Source organism: Octopus sinensis, linkage group LG26, assembly GCF_006345805.1.
Source record: "Octopus sinensis linkage group LG26, ASM634580v1, whole genome shotgun sequence".
Taxonomy (NCBI): domain Eukaryota; kingdom Metazoa; phylum Mollusca; class Cephalopoda; order Octopoda; family Octopodidae; genus Octopus; species Octopus sinensis.
Window position 1 is genome coordinate 2,232,702 of NC_043022.1, and position 20,540 is coordinate 2,253,241.

General features: G+C 37.2%; 1 protein-coding gene across 1 annotated transcript in view; it reads right to left on the reverse strand.

Annotated features, from left to right (window-relative positions):
- Positions 1–19,722, reverse strand: part of LOC115224662 (Meckel syndrome type 1 protein homolog) — a 43,977-nt gene extending 24,255 nt beyond the window's left edge. Inside the window, exons 1-4 of the mRNA XM_029795519.2 lie at positions 19,606–19,722; positions 4,214–4,358; positions 3,265–3,347; positions 1,778–1,844 (exon numbers count right to left, since the gene is read on the reverse strand). Coding sequence (XP_029651379.1) covers positions 1,778–1,844; positions 3,265–3,347; positions 4,214–4,358; positions 19,606–19,685 — 375 coding nt within the window. The 5' untranslated portion in view covers positions 19,686–19,722. The remainder of the gene's footprint in view (positions 1–1,777; positions 1,845–3,264; positions 3,348–4,213; positions 4,359–19,605) is intronic.
- Positions 19,723–20,540: the final 818 nt, after the last annotated feature.

Genomic DNA, 20,540 nt, shown 5'->3' on the forward strand with positions numbered 1-20,540 from the left:
TTAAAAAGCCCTGACTTTGATTACTGGGGGGCGGGAAGGGCATTGTGACCTTGAGCAAGACAATTTATTTCACTTTGAAAATTACTATCTGTAAATCTCAAAACGTGAGATATTCAGCAGCAGTACTTTGGAGTAAAGATTATTTGCCAACATAACATGGCAGTCCTGGTTTAGGACGAATGTTGCTGTAATTTAGCCCCAGGAGACATCGTCACCAGCTGGCTATACGACACGATCTGTGTCCTTATAATTTTGAACAGTTATTCTGTGCTGATGAAGGGAAATAACCCCAAAATCGTGATACACAGATATTATTTTGAGACCCCAGTGCGTAACTGGTACTTAATTTATCGACCCCGAAAGGCTGAAAGGCAAAGTCAACCTTGGCGGAATTTGAACTCAGAACGTAATGGCAGATGAAATACCTTTTTCTTTACTACCCACAAATTCGACTTAATCCCTTTGTCTATCCTTGTCAAATGGCTGAAACAAGTAAAAGAGTAAAAGGGTTAAAGTGATATAAATTAAGGAGATACTTGGCTACCCCAGTTGGTCAAGAAAGGAGAGGAAGGGGAAAAGCAGTTAGGGGGAAAGTTAGAGGAACGGTCAGACTAGGGGTGCCTAAAGAAGTGCTGATCTCTAAAATTACTACCCACAAATTCGACAGAGAGGACAAACAAGGACAGACAAACGGATTAAGTGTGTCCAAGGACACATCAAAATCAAAATAAAAATCAAATGGAAATTGTAGTTATGATACCCATGCCGGTGGCACATAATAGGACCATCCAAAACATGTCTGATGCCAGCGCTGCGTGACTGGCGTCCGTGTCGGTGACCCGTAAAACGCACCAACCGATCATGGTCACTTGATCCCTGTGCCGGTGGCACGTAAAAAGCACCCACTACATTTGCGGAGTGGTTGGCATTAGGAAGGTCATCCAGCTGTAGAAACACTGCCAGATCAGACTGTTGCCTGCTGCAGCCTCCTGGCTTCCCAGACCCCGGTAGAACTGTCCAACCCATGCTAGCATGGAAAACGGATGTTAAATGATGATGATGATTATGATGACAGACTGTGTTGTATAGCCAGCTGGAGACGATGTCTCCTGGGGCTAAATTACAGCAACATTTGTCCTAAACCAGGACTGCCATGTTATGTTGGCAAATAATCTTTACTCTAATTTATTTCACGTTGCTCAAGTCTACTCGGCTGGCAAAAAATGAATTGTGCCTGTAATTCAAAGGGACCAGCCTTGTCACATACTGAAGCATCATCATTTAAGGTCCATTGTCCATGCTGTCATGGGTTGGACAGTTTGACCAGAGCTGGCAAGCTGGGGAGCAGCTGCACCAGACTCCAGTCTGATTTGGCATGGTTCCTACAGCTGGATGCCCTTCCTAACACCAACCACTTTACAGAGGGTACTGGGTGCTTTTATGTGGCATCACATGGCACTGCACAGGCACTTTTATATGACGCCACATGGGTGCTTTTACGTGGTGGTTTTACATGGCAACTTTTACATGGCATATATATATATATATATATATATCTGTGCATGTGTCTTTGTGGCTTGCCTCTGAGTGGTTACTTAATAGGCTGATCATGTGAAACTATTGTGGTTTGGTCGTGATGTCTAGCCAGGTATCCAGAGATTTGGTTCTGAATCCCTGCTACAATGATATCAGTGGCTCAAATTATGCACAGCCTGTGAAAGTAAGAAGGTTAACAAAGAAAAGGTCACGCTGAAACATGAGTGGGGTTTTAGCTTACCTGCGGAGGCAAAAATTTGTCGTTGTTGACGTAGGTGAATAACCTCCTTCGTGGTGCACCTTCTTTCCTGAAAGATGAAAAGAAAGAATTTCAGGTGAGATAAAGAGTTTCACAAATGTGAATGAAGGTCATTGACCCAGTGACAGAACCTCTTACGTGGTTGCATGGCTTGCTGGAAATAGCAGCCAAATCCCTCTCAAATTACAGTCTACTCTTTTTCTTTTATATTCTTTTACTTATTTCAGTCATGTGACTGCAGCCATGCTGGAGCACCACATTTAGTCGAGCAAATCGACCCCAGGACTTATTTGCTGTAAGCCTAGTCTATCAGTCTCTTTACCCAAACCACTAAGTTACAGGGACGTAAACACACTAGCATTGGTTGTCAAGTGATATTGGGGGGACAAACAGACACACAAACATATACACAAACATACATACATACATACATACATATATATATATATATATATATATAGGCGCAGGAGTGGCTGTGTGGTAAGAAGCTTGCTAACCAACCACATGGTTCCGGGTTCAGTCCCACTGCGTGGCATCTTGGGCAAGTATCTTCTGCTATAGCCCCGGGCCGACCAATGCCATGTGAGTGGATTTGGTAGACGGAAACTGAAAGAAGCCCGTCGTATATATGTATATATATATATAAGTGTGTGTGTGTGTATATGTTTGTGTGTCTGTGTTTGTCCCCCTAGCATTGCTTGACAACCGATGCTGGTGTGTTTACGTCCCCGTCACTTAGCGGTTCGGCAAAAGGGACCGATAGAATAAGTACTGGGCTTACAAAAGAATAAGTCCCGGGGTCGATTTGCTCGACTAAAGGTGGTGCTCCAGCATGGCCGCAGTCAAATGACTGAAACAAGTAAAAGAGTAAAAGAGTAAAGAGTATATATATACATATACAGTGGTCTTCTTTCAGTTTCTTTCTACCAAATCCACTCACAAGGTTTTGGTCGGCCTGAGAGTATAGTAGAAGATACTTGCTCAAGGTGGCACGCATGTGGTTGGTAGTCTATTTTTTTTTAAAGGATAAAATGGGAAGGGAAGCAAACTGAATGAGGTAAGCTGAGATAGACGATGCAATGCATGTAAGAAAGAAAGATGAGATGGTCATGGTTGGAGCACCTTTGATCAGAGGTTTGCTTTATCAAGGCTGAATCAAGCCAATGACAACAGGGAGGGAGGGAAAGGGAGAATGAGGGGGGTGAGAGCAAAGGTGACAAGGAAGAAGAAGAAGAAGAAGAAGAAGACGAGGAGGAGGTGGTGGTGGTAGTGGTGGAAGTAGTAGTAGTAGTAGTAGTAGTGTTGGCTAGAGTATTTAGTTGTTATTGTTTCGACCCAGGCCAGCTCTGGTCAGGCATACCAATCCTATTTTTCAGTAAGATATTTAACATTGTCACTGGAATAAATAAATGACCGTTATTAAATTCAATTTGGAAATCAAAGGGTTCAAGAAAGGAATCATCACTTACAACAACTTGCAAACACTTTCATGGTATTTTTCAGACAAGATGCCTTCACAATAATCTCTCTGGGAGTAAAACGTAATTTCTCTCTGGAAATAAAACCAGAAAATAAATATGAAAAACAGTTTAGAATTGGTAAAGCTCAACATCTGGAGATCATTTCCCACCACTTCATCCCATGTCTTCCTGAGTCTACCCTTTCTATAAGTTCCCTCCACAATTAGAGATCAGCACTTCTTTAGGCACCCTTAGTCTGACCATCCCTCTAACTTTCTCTCTAACTGCTTTTCCCCTTCCTCTCCTTTCTTGACCAACTGGGGTAGCCAAGTATCTCCTTAATTTATATCACTTTAACCCTTTTACTCTTTTACTTGTTTCAGCCATTTGACAAGGACAGACAAAAGGATTAAGTCGATTATATCGACCCCAGTGCGTAACTGGTACTTAATTTATCGACCCCGAAAGGATGAAAGGCAAAGTCGACCACGATGGAATTTGAACTCAGAACGTAGCGGCAGACGAAATACCTATTTCTTTACTATCCACAAGGGGCTAAACAAAGAGAGGACAAACAAGGACACAAACGGATTAAGTTGATTACATCGACCCCAGTGCATAACTGGTACTTAATTTATCAACCCCGAAAAGATGAAAGGCAAAGTCGACCTCGGCGGAATTTGAACTCAGAACATAACGGCAGACAAAATACGCCGCCGCCTTAGGTAATTTAGGTAATTCTAAAACAGGAAGTTTATATCATAAAATCAAAGACAGTCTTAGAAAGATCAATATTAAAAACAGTTAATCTCATTAATGACATCAACAGTTACAAATGTTTAAAGTTTAATTATGTTAACGACATTAATTAAAAATATTAAAGCATTCAGGACTGCCATTAATGGTGTGAAAGAGATTTAGAAAAAGAAAGTAAATGGCATCACTGGCCCCAAAGTACCTGAGAAAAGACTTTTTCTTGCCAATGGAATATTTTGTATTCAATGTCTCTACTGGCAAGGACTTTGTTAGATCTTTCGCTGTTCGGGTCATCTTCATCTCCGCTGTGGAAGAAGGAATTTGAGGTTATCCGCTTCAGGCACACACTGGAAAGTAATAATAATAATAATAATAATAATAATAATAATAATAATAATAATAATAATAATGATACTGATAATAATAAAATTTTCTTGTTTTCTTAAACATTCTGTAGGACAACACTAAGTGCAAAATCAAATATATGATACCCTAGGTGTAACACCAACATGAACTTCTAACTTGGCTCTTGAGGTCTCTGGGTGAGGCTTGGAGTCAACTTGTACAAATGCAAAGCAAAAGTCAAACAAATAATAATAATAATAATGGTTTCATATTTTTCCACAAGTGCAGCTATTTTGAGGGAGGGGACTAGTTGATTACATCGACCCCAAGTGTCTCACTGGTACTTAATTTAACGATCCCAAAAGGATGAAAGGCAAAGTCAACCTCAGTGGAATTTGAACTTAGAACTTGAAAACAGATAAAATACTTTTAAGCACTTCACCAAACAAAGTGCTACTAAGCATTTTGCCTGGCATGCTAAAGATTCCACCAGCTCACTGCATAATAATGACAATGATAACCCTTTCTGTTATAGGAACAGGGCCCGAAATTTTGGGGGTTCAAAATGGTTGATTACATCATCATCATCATCGTTTAATGTCCGCTTTCCATGCTAGCATGGGTTGGACGATTTGACTGAGGACTGGTGAACCAGATGGTTGCACCAGGCTCCGATCTTGATCTGGCATAGTTTCTACAGCTGGATGCCCTTCCTAATGCCAACCACACCGAGAGTGTAGTGGGTGCTTTTATGTCCCACCGGAATGAGGGCCAGTCAGGCAGTACTTGCAACAGCCACGCTCAACTAGTGTTTTTTACATGCTACCCGCACAGGAGCCAGTCCAGCGGCACTGGCAACGACCTCGCTCGAATGTTTTTTCACGTGCCACTGGCACAAGTGCCAGTAAGGCGACCCTAGTAACGATCACGCTCAATGGTGCTTTTTACGTGTCACTGGCACAGAAGCTAGATAGCTGTTCTGGCAATGATCATGCTCGGATGGTGCTCTTAGTGCTCCACTAGCACGGATGCCAGTCAAGTACAATAATTAAATGGTATTTAATTCACGGGCCCTGGAAGGATGAAAAGCTAAGTCGATCTTGGCACAATCTGAGCTCAGAATATAAAGATGATGTTGATCCTAGCTGTATTAGCCCCTTTGCCTTTCTCTTGGATAACATTGGAGGCATGGAAAGGAAGGGAGGCTGGTATGCATGGGCGACTGCTGGTCTTCCATAAACAACCTTGCCTGGACTTGTGCCTCGGAGGGGAACTTTCTAGGGTGCAATCTCATGGTCATTCATGACTGAAGGGGTCTTTACCCTTTTACACACATACACTGAACAAATTCTTTTCATCACTTAAGAGGCAGTCGTTACAGCTGTGAGTGCGAAGGTGCATGGCTGAGTGGTTAGAACATAAAGCTCCCAACCATGAGGTTGTGATTTCAGTTCCCAGACTGGGCTGCGTGTTGTGTTCTTAAGCAAGACGCTTTATTTCATGTTGCTCCAGTTTACTCATCTGTAGAAATGAGTTGTGATTTCACTGGTGCTAAGCTGTATTGGCCCCTTTGCCTTTCCCTTGGACAACATTGATGGCATGGAGAAGGGAGGCTGGTATGCATGGATGACTGCTGGTCTTCCATAAACAACCTTGCCTGGTCTTGTACCACAGAGGGGAATTTCCTAGGTGCAATCCCATTGTCATTCATGACCAAAGGGGGTCTTTCCCTCTTTTACATACACACACACAAACACAAACACAGTTAATTGACAGTTGTTAGAGCTGTGGGTGGGAAGGTGCATGGCTCAGTGGTTAGAGCATCAGGCTCACAATCATAAAGTAGTGAGTTCAATTCCTGGACCAGGCTCTGTGTTGTGTTCTTGAGCAAGACACTTTATTTCATGTTGCTCCAGTTCACTCAGCTGTAAAAGGCTTTGGTCGGCCTGAGGCTATAGTAGAAGACACTTGCCCAAGATGCAACGCAGTGTGACTGAACCCAGAACCATGTGGTTGGGAAGCAAGCTTCTTACCACACAACCAACCCTGCGCATATGATCACTTTCAAACAACTGATTTATATTGTAGACGTATTTCAGTGAGTCTGGTAACAAAAGGATTATAAATCTGGAGCAAGAATATAGAATAAATCGGGTTTTTTATTGATTTTTTTTTGCTATTTTTTTTTAGCTGAAAATTTCAAATAGATAGAAATAAGATATTCCTCCTTCTTAAAACAGACATTGGACCAGGAGAATGAAATCAAAATTTTAAAAAAAAAATTTTAATTTAAACTCATCTAATACTATGAAATAAATAAATAAATAAATGTCCTGGTTCCGGGTTCAGTCCTACTGCGTGGCATCTTGGGCAAGTGTCTTCTGCTATAGCCCCGGGCCGACCAATGCCTTGTGAGTGGATTTGGTAGACGGAAACTGAAAGAAGCCTGTCGTATATATATATATATACATATATATATATATATATATATATATATATAATATATATATATATATATATATATATATATATATATGTGTGTGTGTGTGTATGTGTCTGTGTTTGTCCCCCTAGCATTGCTTGACAACCGATGCTGGTGTGTTTACATCCCCGTTACTTAGCGGTTCGGCAAAAGGGACCGATAGAATAAGTACTGGTCTTACAAAGAATATGTCCCGGGGTCGATTTACTCGACTAAAGGCAGTGCTCCAGCATGGCCGCAGTCAAATGACTGAAACAAGTAAAAGAGTAAAAGAGTATTGATTTCAATTAGAATTTCAGATTAAAAAAATTTTTTTTTTAGAGAAAACATTTTTGTTTCTTCAATTTGAAGTTTTAACCCTTTCGTTACCAACCCGGTTGAAACCAGCTCTAGCTCTTTAGTACAAATGTCTGGTTTTCAAAAGTTCTAAATTAAAACCTTCCACCAAACCTTAGTCACAATTTATGTCCCTAACTCTAGCTTAATGATAACGATGTTATTTTACTTAATTCTTTGTTATATTTAACATAATTGGAAGAGCATCTCAAAATATATTCAGTAATGAAAGGGTTAAAGAACTTGAAAACCCAAACTGCAATGAAAAACCTGAATGATGGATGAAGTCATTTTCAATACATATAAATAGTGACACAGGTGTGGTTGAGCAATTCACCACATGGTTACAGGTTCAGTCCCACTGCGCAGCACCTTGGACAAGTGTCTTTTACAATAGCCTTGCGCCAACCAAAGCTTTGTAAATGGATTTGATGGATGATGTGATTGTAACCTTTTTCCTACCAACCCATCTGAAACTGTGGGGGCACATAGCTTAGTGGTTAGGGTGTTGGACTTATGATCATAAGATTGTGGTTTTGATTATAAATATATATAGGCGCAGGAGGGGCCAGGGGTGGGTATAGCCTTGTGAGTGGATTTGGTAGATGGAAACTGAAAGAAGCCTGTCTTATGTGTGTGTGTGTGTGTGTGTGTGTTTCTGTGTCTGTGTTTGTCCCTCCACCATCGCTTGACAACCAATGTTAGTGTGTTTACATCTCCATAAATATATATATATACTTATATCTATCTATCTATCGATCTATCTATCTAACTATCTATCTATCTATCTATCTATCTATATATATATCTATATCTATATATATATATATATAATATATATATATATATTATATATATATATATATATATATATTATATATATATATTATATATATACACATATGTATACATATTTAAATATATATATATATATAATATATATATATATATATATTATATATATATATATATTTAAATATTTATATATATACACATATGTATACATATTTAATATATATATACATGTAAATATATATATATACACATATATATATATATAATATATATATATATATACATATATACATATATATATATACATATATAATATATACATATATATATAATGTATATATATATATATGTATATATATATATATGTATAAATATATATACATATGTATATATATATATTACATATGAATGCATGTATATATTTATATATATATATATATGTATTTATTTACATATATTTATTTATATATATATATATATATATATGCACACAAGTATACACACACATATATGTATGTATGTGTATACGCACACATAAGTCTGTTTGTATCAACTGTATGTATGTTGTGTATATTTTAGTAGGAGATTAATTCATAGATTTTAATTCTGCCTACATTTTCCCCATTTCGCAGCCGATGTTGTTCAAGCAGTATTGATTATTATCTCACCCCCACCAAACCCCTCTCCACTGCCACCACCACAAATGCGTCCCCTGCGCCACCCCAACACCACCATTCTTTTTCCTTCCTCTATCCTTCTCTGTTTGTTTATCTCTAAGAACTTTCAATTTATTTTGGTTTGTTCACTCTTTCAGGAATGGTAGTTTTACTTATTCACTGCAGCATTATACACATACATACATATATTATATATATATATATATATATATATATATATATATATATATATATATATATATATATATATATAATATATATATATATATATATATATATCCATATATATACACATACATACATATGCATATATACATATATACACACATCCACACAATATAAAGATGTGCATATATATATAATATTACACATACATATACACATATATATATATACATACACACACATCCATACATGCACACATATATATATACATATATTCATACACACAGATATATATATATATATATATACACACATCCATATACATACACACACATACATATGCATGCACATATATACACACACACACATATATTCTTACACATACATATACGCACATATATATATGCATACTTATATAGACACAAAAACATATGTATATATAAAAAAAACACACAAAGACATATACATACATACACACACACACACACATATAAATACATATGTATATATATAAACACACACATGCATAAACACATACACACAGACACACACATATATATATATATACAAATACACACAGACACACATATATACACACATATATGTCTATACAAACACACACACACACATGCATGCACACACGCGGGCGCACACATACACACCACACACAAATATTTGGAGTTCTAGGGAGTGACTGGCTGCTAATGTTTGTCCTCTTCCGTCCATCTTAGGATGAGATGAGTTTGCACTCCATTCTCAGGTCATCATTCTCGGCCGCAGTGAATTCATTTCTGCAGCTCGACATAACAGACAGACCCCCCCCCAGACAACAACACCCCCACCCACCCTCCATCTTTCCCCTGCACCCACTGACAGGGGGTGGGGTGGGACTGATTAAATTCAGAACCAATGAAATAATACTGGCATCACTTCGTTTGACCATGTTTATATATGTATAATAATATATATATATATACACACACACATATATCCATATATATACACATATATATACATACATATACACACACACACATATATATATATATACATATATATACACACACATATATATCCATATATATACACACATATATATATATACATATATACACATACATATATATATACATATATACACCACACATATATATATATATCCATATATATACACACACATAAATATATACATATATACACACACACACACATATATATACATATATATATACATATATACACACACACATATATATATATATACATATATATATACATAAATATACACATATATATACACATATATATACATACATAAATATACATACATACGCACACACATACACATATATGTGTGTATATATATATTCTTTTACTCTTTTACTTGTTTCAGTCATTTGACTGTGGCCATGCTGCTGCACCGCCTTTAGTCAAACAAATCGACTTATTGTTTGTAAGCCAAATACTTATTCTCTCAGTCTCTTTTGCCGAACCGCTAAGTGATGAGGACATAAACAGGCCAACATCGGTTGTCAAGCGATGGTGGGGGGTGAAAAACACAGACACACACTCACACAAACATATATATATATATATATATACGACGAGCTTCTTTCAGTTTCCGTCTACCAAATCCACTCACAAGGCTTTGGTCAGCCCAAGGCTACAGTAGAAGACTTTTCCAAGATGCTGTGTAGTGGGATTGAACCTGGAACCATATGGTTGGAAAGCATCCCCAGCAGAACTATTCATGGATTCTATTTAACAGCAGTGCCCCATCATGGCCACAGTCCTCAGACTGAAACCATAAAAGAAAACAATATATATATAGGAGCAGGAGTGGCTGTGTGGTAAGTAGCTTGCTAACCAACCACATGGTTCCGGGTTCAGTCCCACTGCGTGGCATCTTGGGCAAGTGTCTTCTGCTATAGCCCCGGGCCGACCAATGCCTTGTGAGTGGATTTGGTAGACGGAAACTGAAAGAAGCCCCTCGTATATATGTATATATATGTATGTGTATGTGTGTGTATCTGTGTTTGTCCCCCTAGCATTGCTTGACAACCGATGCTGGTGTGTTTACGTCCCCGTCACTTAGCGGTTCAGTAAAAGAGACCGATAGAATAAGTACTGGGCTTACAAAGAATAAGTCCCGGGGTCGATTTGCTCGACTAAAGGCGGTGCTCCAGCATGGCCGCAGTCAAATGACTGAAAAAAGTAAAAGAGTAAAGAGAGATACACTAAACTCTGCTTGCGAAGACCTGTTGGGGCAATTGAAATCAAAATTGAACCAAATTCGATGACTGGCTCCCATGCCAGTAGAGCGGTAACAGCTCCATCCGAGCATGATCATTGCCAGAACAGCTGTCTGGCACGTAAAGGGCACCATTTGAGCGTGATCTTTGTCAGCATCGCCTCACTGGCACATGAACAAAACATTCGAGCGAGGTCGTTGCCAGTGCCGCCGGACTGACTCCTGTGCAGGTGGCACCTATAAAAACAATTTTCGAGCGTGGCTGTTGCCAGTACTGCTCGACTGGCTCTCGTGCCGGAGGCACTTTAAAAGCACCCACTACATTCTCGGAGTGGTTGGCGTTAGGAAGGGCATCCAGCTGTAGAAACTCTGCCAGATCAGATTGGAGCCTGGTGCAGCCATCTGGTTCACCAGTCCTCAGTCAAATCGTCCAACCCATGCTAGCATGGAAAGCGGACGTTAAACAATGATGATGATATACAATGGGTTTCAGTCAGTTTCCATCTAACAAATCCAATCACAAGTCTTCGGTTGGTCTAAGGCTATAGTAGAATATACTCGCCCAGTGTGCCATGCAGTGCGACTGAACCCGGAACCATAGAGTTGATAAGCAAACTCCTTAACCACACAGCCACGCCTTTCTTTTGTTTTTTTTTTAAATTTATTCAAAGAAGGCAAAAAATTAATGGAAAATTCCACAATGTTAATCCCAGAGCTCAGAAAATTATTCAATTTCAGTTTCATTTCTTAAAACAAGAGCTGCATAAATAATTAGTATTTAATTTCGATTTTTTATTTGTAAATAATATTTTAGAAAGAAGGAAAGACAATAAAAAGCTTGTTCTAGTCTGATACCTCCCTTAAAGCACATGTATACACACATACAAATATACACACATATATAAATACATATATATATAAACACACACATATGCATACATATACACACACACACATATATATATATACATATATACCTATATATATATATATATATATATATATATATATGTGTGTGTGTGTGTGTGTGTGTGTGTATATATATGCATATATATGTATCATCATCATTATCATGGTTTTATGTCCGCTTTCCATGTTGGCATGGGTTGGACGGTTTGACTGAGGTCTGACGAACCAGATGGCTGCACCAGGCTTCAATCTTGATTTGGCAGAGTTTCTACAGCTGGATGCCCTTCATGAAAGGCCTGGTTGGAAGCCCAATCTTCCAACATCTTTTACAGGGCTTAGAAAAACTGAAGGACAACTGTAATAAGTGTGTGAATCTGAGAGGAGGGGAATATGGTGAATAAAATCATAATTAAGTCATACTTCTGAATTTTCTTTTACCCAAAGCCTGGGTGTACTGGATACATATACATACATACATATATATATATATATATATATATGCTACATGGCAGTGAAATATGGGCCATGTCTGCTGAGGACATGCGTAAGCTAGCAAGGAATTAAGCCAGTATGCTCCGATGGATGTGTAATGTCAGTGTGCATACTTGAAAAAGTGTTAGTACCTTCAGAGAAAAGTTGTACCTAAGAAGCATCAGATGTGGAGTGCAAGAGAGACGACTGCAGTGGTATGGTCATGTGGTAAGACTGGATGTGGATAGCTGTGTGAAAAAGTGTCAAACCCTAGCGGTTGAGGGAACCTGTGGAAGAGTTAGACCAAGGATGACCTGGGATGAGATGGTGAAGCATGACCGTCAAACATTGGGCCTCACTGAGGCGATGACTAGTGACCGGGACCTTTGGAAATATGCTGTGCTTGAGAAAACTCAGTAAGCCCAAGTGAGACCATAACCTCGTGGCCTATGGCAGGGGTGTAATCAGCCCACTTATGCATACCTTTCCTTCTTTGGACACTAAACTCTGCTTGCGAAGACCTGTTGAGGCAATCGAAATCGAAATCAAATTCAATGATTGGCATCCGTGCTAGTGGAGCACTAAGAGCACCATCCAAGCGTGATTGTTGCTAGAGCGGCTAACCGGCTTCCGTGCCATTGGCACGTCAATTACACCATTCGAGCGTGATCACTACCCGCATCACCTTACCGGTACGTGAAGAAACATTCGAGCGAGGTCATTCCCAGTGCCACTGGACTGGCTCCTGTGCAGGTGGCACGTAAAAAACACCATTTGAGCGTGGCCATTGCTAGTACCGCCTGACTGGCCCTGATGCAGGTGTCATGTAAAAGCACCCACTGCACTCTCAGAGTGGTTGGTGTTAGGAAGGGCATCCAGCTGTAGAAATTCTGCCAGATCAAGAGCCTGGTGCAGCCATCTGGTTGCCAGTCCTCAGTCAAATCGTCCAACCCATGCTAGCATGGAAGGCGGACATTAAACAATGATAATATATATATATATACAAACATACACACATATATATGTACATACATACATATATATACACATACATTCATATATACATACATATATATATATATATATATATATATATATATGACATGTAAAAAGCATCCACTACACTCTCGGAGTGGTTGGCATTAGGAAGGGCATCCAGCTGTAGAAACTCTGCCAGATCAAGACTGGAGCCTGGTGCAGCCATCTGGTTGCCAGCCCTCAGTCAAAACCGTCCAACCCATGCTAGCATGGAAAGCGGACGTTAAATGATGATGATGAGGATGACGATGATACATACATATATACACACATATATATGTGTGTGTGTGTGTATATATATATATACATATATATATATACTTGTATACACACAAACACACTGTGATACAGAAGTCAATAATGAACTCGTTATTCACCTCTGACTAAATCAAATCGAAATATAATAAAAAATTTCAAAAAAACTCTTTGATTCTACAAAAAGAATGGCGGGAGTGCGGGAGGAAGAGAAATATCCATTTATCTGGTGGAGATCAATAAAGCCAATTTTTCACTGATCAATACTGTTGCAAAAACAAAAACAAAAGAAAAAAAAGGGAAAAATAAACATATCCATTCATAAGAATTGCATTGTGCCTCCAGTGTGTATACGTGTTTGTGTTTACAAAATTAGCTTTTGTTTCGATGCCGGTGCGTATGGTGGTGTAGCTATGTATGTTTATATGTATGTCTGGGTGTATTCATATATATATATATATATATACATATATATATATATACATATGTATATGTTTATATGTCTGTGTGTGTATTCACACACATATATATATCTTTATACACACACACATACATGCATGCACCACACAAAACATTACTGTTTATTAAAACTAGACTCTGTGTGTGTGTATATATATATGTGTGTGTGTGTATATATATATATATATATATATATATATATATATATATATGTAGGTCCCGGGTTGATTCGGGGTTAACCACAGTAAATAAGGTACTCAATACATAGCAGAGTAAAATTAATTTATTATATAGAAGGAGCTTCTACAGGACTAGAACTGTTTCATTCAAGAGAAATCTTCAGGAGCTTCCTGACGATTTCTCTTGAATGAAACAGTTCTAGTCCTGTAGAAGCTCCTTCTATATAATAAATAAATATATATATATATATATATATATATATATATATATATATAATTTATTATATAGAAGGAGCTTCTACAGGACTAGAACTGTTTCATTCAAGAGAAATCTTCAGGAAGCTAGTTAACAAGAATTGTATTGGCATTTATACATTTAGGCAGGTTTAAAGGGGTGTTGGTGGGGGACTTTTTGGGGGTAGGCATAGCGCAAAATATCATACTTGGGGGAGTGGTCAAGGAGTCAGTGTTAAATTAGATAGAAGAATAAATAAAAAAATTAAAAAATATATATATAAAAAAAAGGGAATAGAGTTTTAGGTAAATAAGGAGATTCTCACTTATACCTATGCACATATGTATACATATATACACACACATACAAACATATATACATATACATACACACATACATACACACACACATATATATACATATATATACACTTACACATACATATACATATCTACACATACACACATATAATATATATATATATATATATATGTATATATATATATATATATATATATATATATATTATATATGTATGTATAATATATATATGTATATATATATATGTATGTATATATATGTATGTATATATATATGTATGTATGTATGTATGTATATATATATATGTATGTATGTGTGTGTGCAATCATATATGTAGATAAGTATATGTGCATAAGCATATATCCATATGTATACATGTGTATATATATGTATCTGTGTCTGTCTATCTATCTATATATATATAGATAGATAGATATAAATAGACAGACAGACAGATATCCAATATGGGTAAAATCAAGACAGGTACTCCATCCGGATCCAATGAGAGATAAATATATTTTGTACACAAGCACAGGCGTAGCTGTGTGGTAAGAAGTTTGCTTCCAAACCACATGGATCTGAGTTCAGTCCCACTGCATGCCACCTTGGGCAAGTGTCTTCTATTATAGCCATGAGCCAGCCAAAGCCTTGCGAGTGGACTTGGTAGACATATATATATATATATATATATGTATGTATGTATGTATTTGTATGTGTGTGTCTGTGTTTGTCACCCCACCATCGCTTGACAACTGACGCTTGCATGTTTACACCCCCGTAACTTAGCGGCTTGGATAAGTACTAGACTTACAAAGAATAAGTCTTGGGGTCAATTTGCTCGACTGAAGGCAGTGCTCCAGCATGGCCAATATCAAATGACTAAAACAAGTAAAAGAATATATATTTAAATATATATGCATATGTGTGGGTGGGTGTGTGTGTGTGTTTGTATGTATGTACGTACACCATCATCATTTAACGTCCATTTTCCATGCTGGTACGGGTTGGATGGCTTGACAGGGGCTGATGAGGCCCAGAGACCACATCAAGTTTCACAGTCTGTTTTCACCTGGTTTCTACAGCTAGAGGCCCTTCCAAACACCAACCACTTTACAGAGTGTACCGGGTGCTTTTAACCTGGTACCAGCATCATAACCAATGCTTTTTACAAGGCACCATCAGCAGTACCTTTTCACATGGCACCAGCACCAACACCAACCCTTTTTACATAGCACTTTGCTTTTAGGGTATCAGCTTTTTTACATGACACCTTAATTATATATATGTGTGTATGTATGTACTTTATTTGAGCATTAACAAGGCTACCAATGGTTTCATGCAGAGTGTGGAATCTCTCAACAATTATCAAGCAATGTAGGTATTGGTATCCATGAATCTGTGACTCAAGAATGAGCTTTTTCATCCTTTGATACACAAGTTCCCAACTTTTGGACTACGAAATATACATACGTATGTGGCATCATGATTAATCATTTAGAGTAAAAAATACACTTTGATACTATTTTAACAAGAAATATGATTGTCATCTTATATTTTGTATTGTCATCTATTTTATTTTTATTATATGAATATTGGCACAGGAGTGGCTGTGTGGTAAGAAGCTTGCTTACCAACCATATGGTTCTGGGTTCAGCCCCACTGTGTGGCACCTTGAGCAAGTGTCTTCTATAGCCTTGGGGCAACCAAAGCCTTGTGAGTGGATTTGGTAGACAGAAACTGAAAGAAGCCTGTTGTATGTATGTATATGTGTGTGTGTATGTTTTGTGTCTGTGTTTGTCCCTCCTCCATTGCTTGACAACCGATGTTGGTGTGCTTACATCCCTGTAACTTAGTGGTTTGTTTGACTAAAGGTGATGCTCCAGCATGGCCGCAGTCACATGAGTGAAACAAAAGAATAAAAGAAAGAATTGGTGAAATGAAGAAAATTTTTTATTATCGATTCCTGGTACATAATTTTCTTGCACAGATGCTATTATCCAGGGGCTAAGCCTTATTATATTGACGTTGAATGAAAAAAACAACTGTCATATTAGATTTTCTGATAGGTGTGGTTGAGCAATTCACCACATGGTTACAGGTTCAGTCCCACTGCACAGCACCTTGGACAGGTGTCTTTCACAATAGCCTTGCGCCAACCAAAGCTTTGTAAATGGATTTGATGGATGATGTGATTGTAACCTTTTTCATACCAACCCATCTGAAACTGTGGGGGCACGTAGCTTAGTGGTTAGAGTGTTGGACTTACGATCATAAGATTGTGGTTTTGATTATAAATATATATAGGCGCAGGAGGGGCCATGGGGTGGGTATAGTCTTCTGAGTGGATTTGGTAGACGGAAACTGAAAGAAGCCTGTCTTATGTGTGTGTGGACTTCTAAAAGGCTTACCAAGGGTGCCTCGAGGCAGAAAAGTCTGGGATACTGTGCTTTAACCCTTTCGTTACGAACCCAGCTGAAACTACCTCTGGCTCTGTAGTACAAATTTAAAATTAATTGAAAGAAACACAGAACATCTCAATAGAAATATGGTAACGAGAGGGCTAAAGACAGTCAGTCAAATGTGTCTTCAGTTTGCACAAGATTTGGCTGCTATTTCTAACAAGTCAAACAACTATGTGAAACAAAATCTGTAACTTAACCCTTTCGATACCAACCCGCCTGAAACCACCTCTGGCTTTGTAGTACAAATGTCTTGTTTTCATGAGTTTTGAAATTAAAATCTTCTGCCAAACCTTAGTCACAATTTATGTTCCTAACACTAGCTTAATGATAACCAAGTTATTTTACCAAATTCTTTGTAAAATTTAAAATGAATTGAAAGGAAGACAGAGAATCTCAGAATAAAGACAGGAATGGAAGGGTTAACCCATGTATGTCCATAAAAGAATGAAAAGCGTTCATAATCTGGAAGAGAAGGAAAGGATGCAACTGTTAGCTACGGATGTTGACTACCAACTGAACATTTCCTAAGTTAAGGCTGACACGGTTGAGTGAACATGACTAGCGACGGTACCAAACAATCAAGGCTCTGAATGTTTTCTGTGAAGTGTGGTGGAGAATGGTTACGTGATTAACCTTTTGTACATTTCCCGCTAAGTCCGCCGCGTGTTAGTGTCACGTGACAATATGTTTTGCGCGGAAAATTGAGGCCGACACGGTCGAGTGAGCATGCTTAGTTACAGTCAACACACCCGAAATTTAATCTGGGAGGGTGGACAGGAGTCCTTTGTACGTCACCCAGTGGCTAATATAGGACAAGCTTCAAACACTTGTCAAAACAAGACTGTTGCGACATAAGCCACGTCTTTCTATCTCAACTTTTGAAAATCCGCGCAAACCGGTTAAATTTTTAAATGTAATTTCTAAAAAATTAAAACTATTCTCAATAAATTTTCAACTGCTTTTTGTCCTACATTTTTACCCGTGTGGAATAAAATAACTTCGTTTTCTATATCTATCTATAATGTGCGCCTATAGGTTTTCAGGTCTGATGATACGCTGAAAAACTAAGCGCTTTATGGACGTGAAACACAGGGTAATCCCAGAGACAAGCCCTATCTATCTTTATACATAAATATAGACTATACGACAGGCTTCTTTCAGTTTCCGTTTACCGAATCCACTCACATAGGCTTTGGTCGGCCTGAGGTTACAGTTGAAGACGCTTACCCAAGGTGTTACAACAGCTGGCGCACGTTTGTTTGTGCAACGCAAATTTCTTTAACAACTTTATACCCATCAAATTTAACTTGAGTTTTTCAGTTTGTATTCAATGACCCTCCATAAGTTTGGTCTATGGAGTTTTACCAAACTTATATCCCTTTGAATGAGTCTCTTACACTCGTCGGCCTCGTTTTTTTCCAATTGTTTTTATTAAAATATTTACGATTATGAAATTAGAAATAGAAGCAGAATTATGCTTGATGTACTACATGTAAGCCTTCATAACTTTTTTTTTTTTTTTTGAATTTTCAGAAAATTTTTGCGAATTTTCATTCTACACACGGAAATTCACATGACTATAAAAAGAAAAAGAATTTTTTCAATTTTTATTTTGAATCACAGTTTAAAATACGGATAGTCCGAATTTTTGGCTTAAATCCCATTAAATGCGTTTATGAGGAGAAAAATACCGACAAATAGCAACACGTCTGAGTGATAAACAAACGAGGACTGCATGAGGTGGTCGTGAGATGTGCTAAAAATAATAGCTAAATAGCCCTTAAATCATGCATCAAAATAATTTTGTTTTTTGCATAGTTGTATGAATCCCTGTGTCGAATACAAATTCACAAATCTTTTCTTAAAATTCTAACAATTAAAAAAATAAGGGGTGGGGCGGATTTTTGGCGAGCTTAAAGCAAAATTCAGCCGAAATATATTTTGTATTTTCATTTAACTCACTCTCAACCGAATCAAAGATTTCTTTCGGCAGCAATATTTTTGTTTACTATTTCAAACCGTATCTGACATGCATTAATTCACATGTTTTCGTTAGTTACAGAACCTAAAGTTTCTTTTTGTTGTTATCTTTCTAAATGACTCGTAAGAAAAAATATATAAAAGAAACCCAATTTATTCGTAGATAAATTTATCATTCCGTTTTTTTTTTTTTTCTTTACGAACAAAGAAAGCATATACATATTATAAACTAACCGCAATTTAAAATTTCTGAGTTGATCTTTAGTTCTGTAATAAGCAGTTCCAAGATCGCTTTCGTCGTACAAGTCCGCCATAGTTGTAAACAGTCGTTAAGTCGGCAGCGAATGCAGATGGAAATGTACATCTCGGAAATGCCAACATCTTATCTCTCCCGCCTTAAATAGTTATAAAATTTAAACATGATAATAAAACAATTATCATTTCAAATATTAATTCTTATTTAATAAATATTATTGTCACATAGTTTATTAACGTTTTATTAAATTTTCCTTATATCAATAATAATATTACTAATAAAATGTTGCTAAGTCGGCAGCGAACGCAAAAATGAATGACTCGCGATATCCCCCCCGTCCTTTTTCCTCTTTGCAGTGATCCAAAATTAAAATTAAATACGATGAATAATAACATTTTTCAAACCTTAATTTGAATCTGATAAATATTATCGATAACTTGATATCTTAATAATTTTATTATACTAATGATAATAATAAAATGTTGCTAAGTCGGCAGCAAAAATAAAAATGAATGAGTCGAAGTATCCCCCACGTCACCCTTTTCCAATTTTTTAATAATAATTCAAAATTAAAATAATAAACGAATACTACCATTTTGCTAGCATTATTTTTAATTTGATAAACTTCATAGATAACTCAACTTCTTACAAATTTTATTACATTAATGATAATAATAAAAATGTTGCTAAGTCGGCAGCGAATGGAGAAACGAACGTCTCGGAAGTACATCCACTCCTTCCCATTCCCACATTTCCTTTTCTTCCTCACCGATAATAAATAATTATAATAATCATTTTAAATATTAATTTTAATTCCATAAATATTATTGCTATATTTAATTAACCATATTTCCTCAATTTAAACCTTCATTATTATTAATTAATAATAAATCCTTTCACATTTTATTGGTCG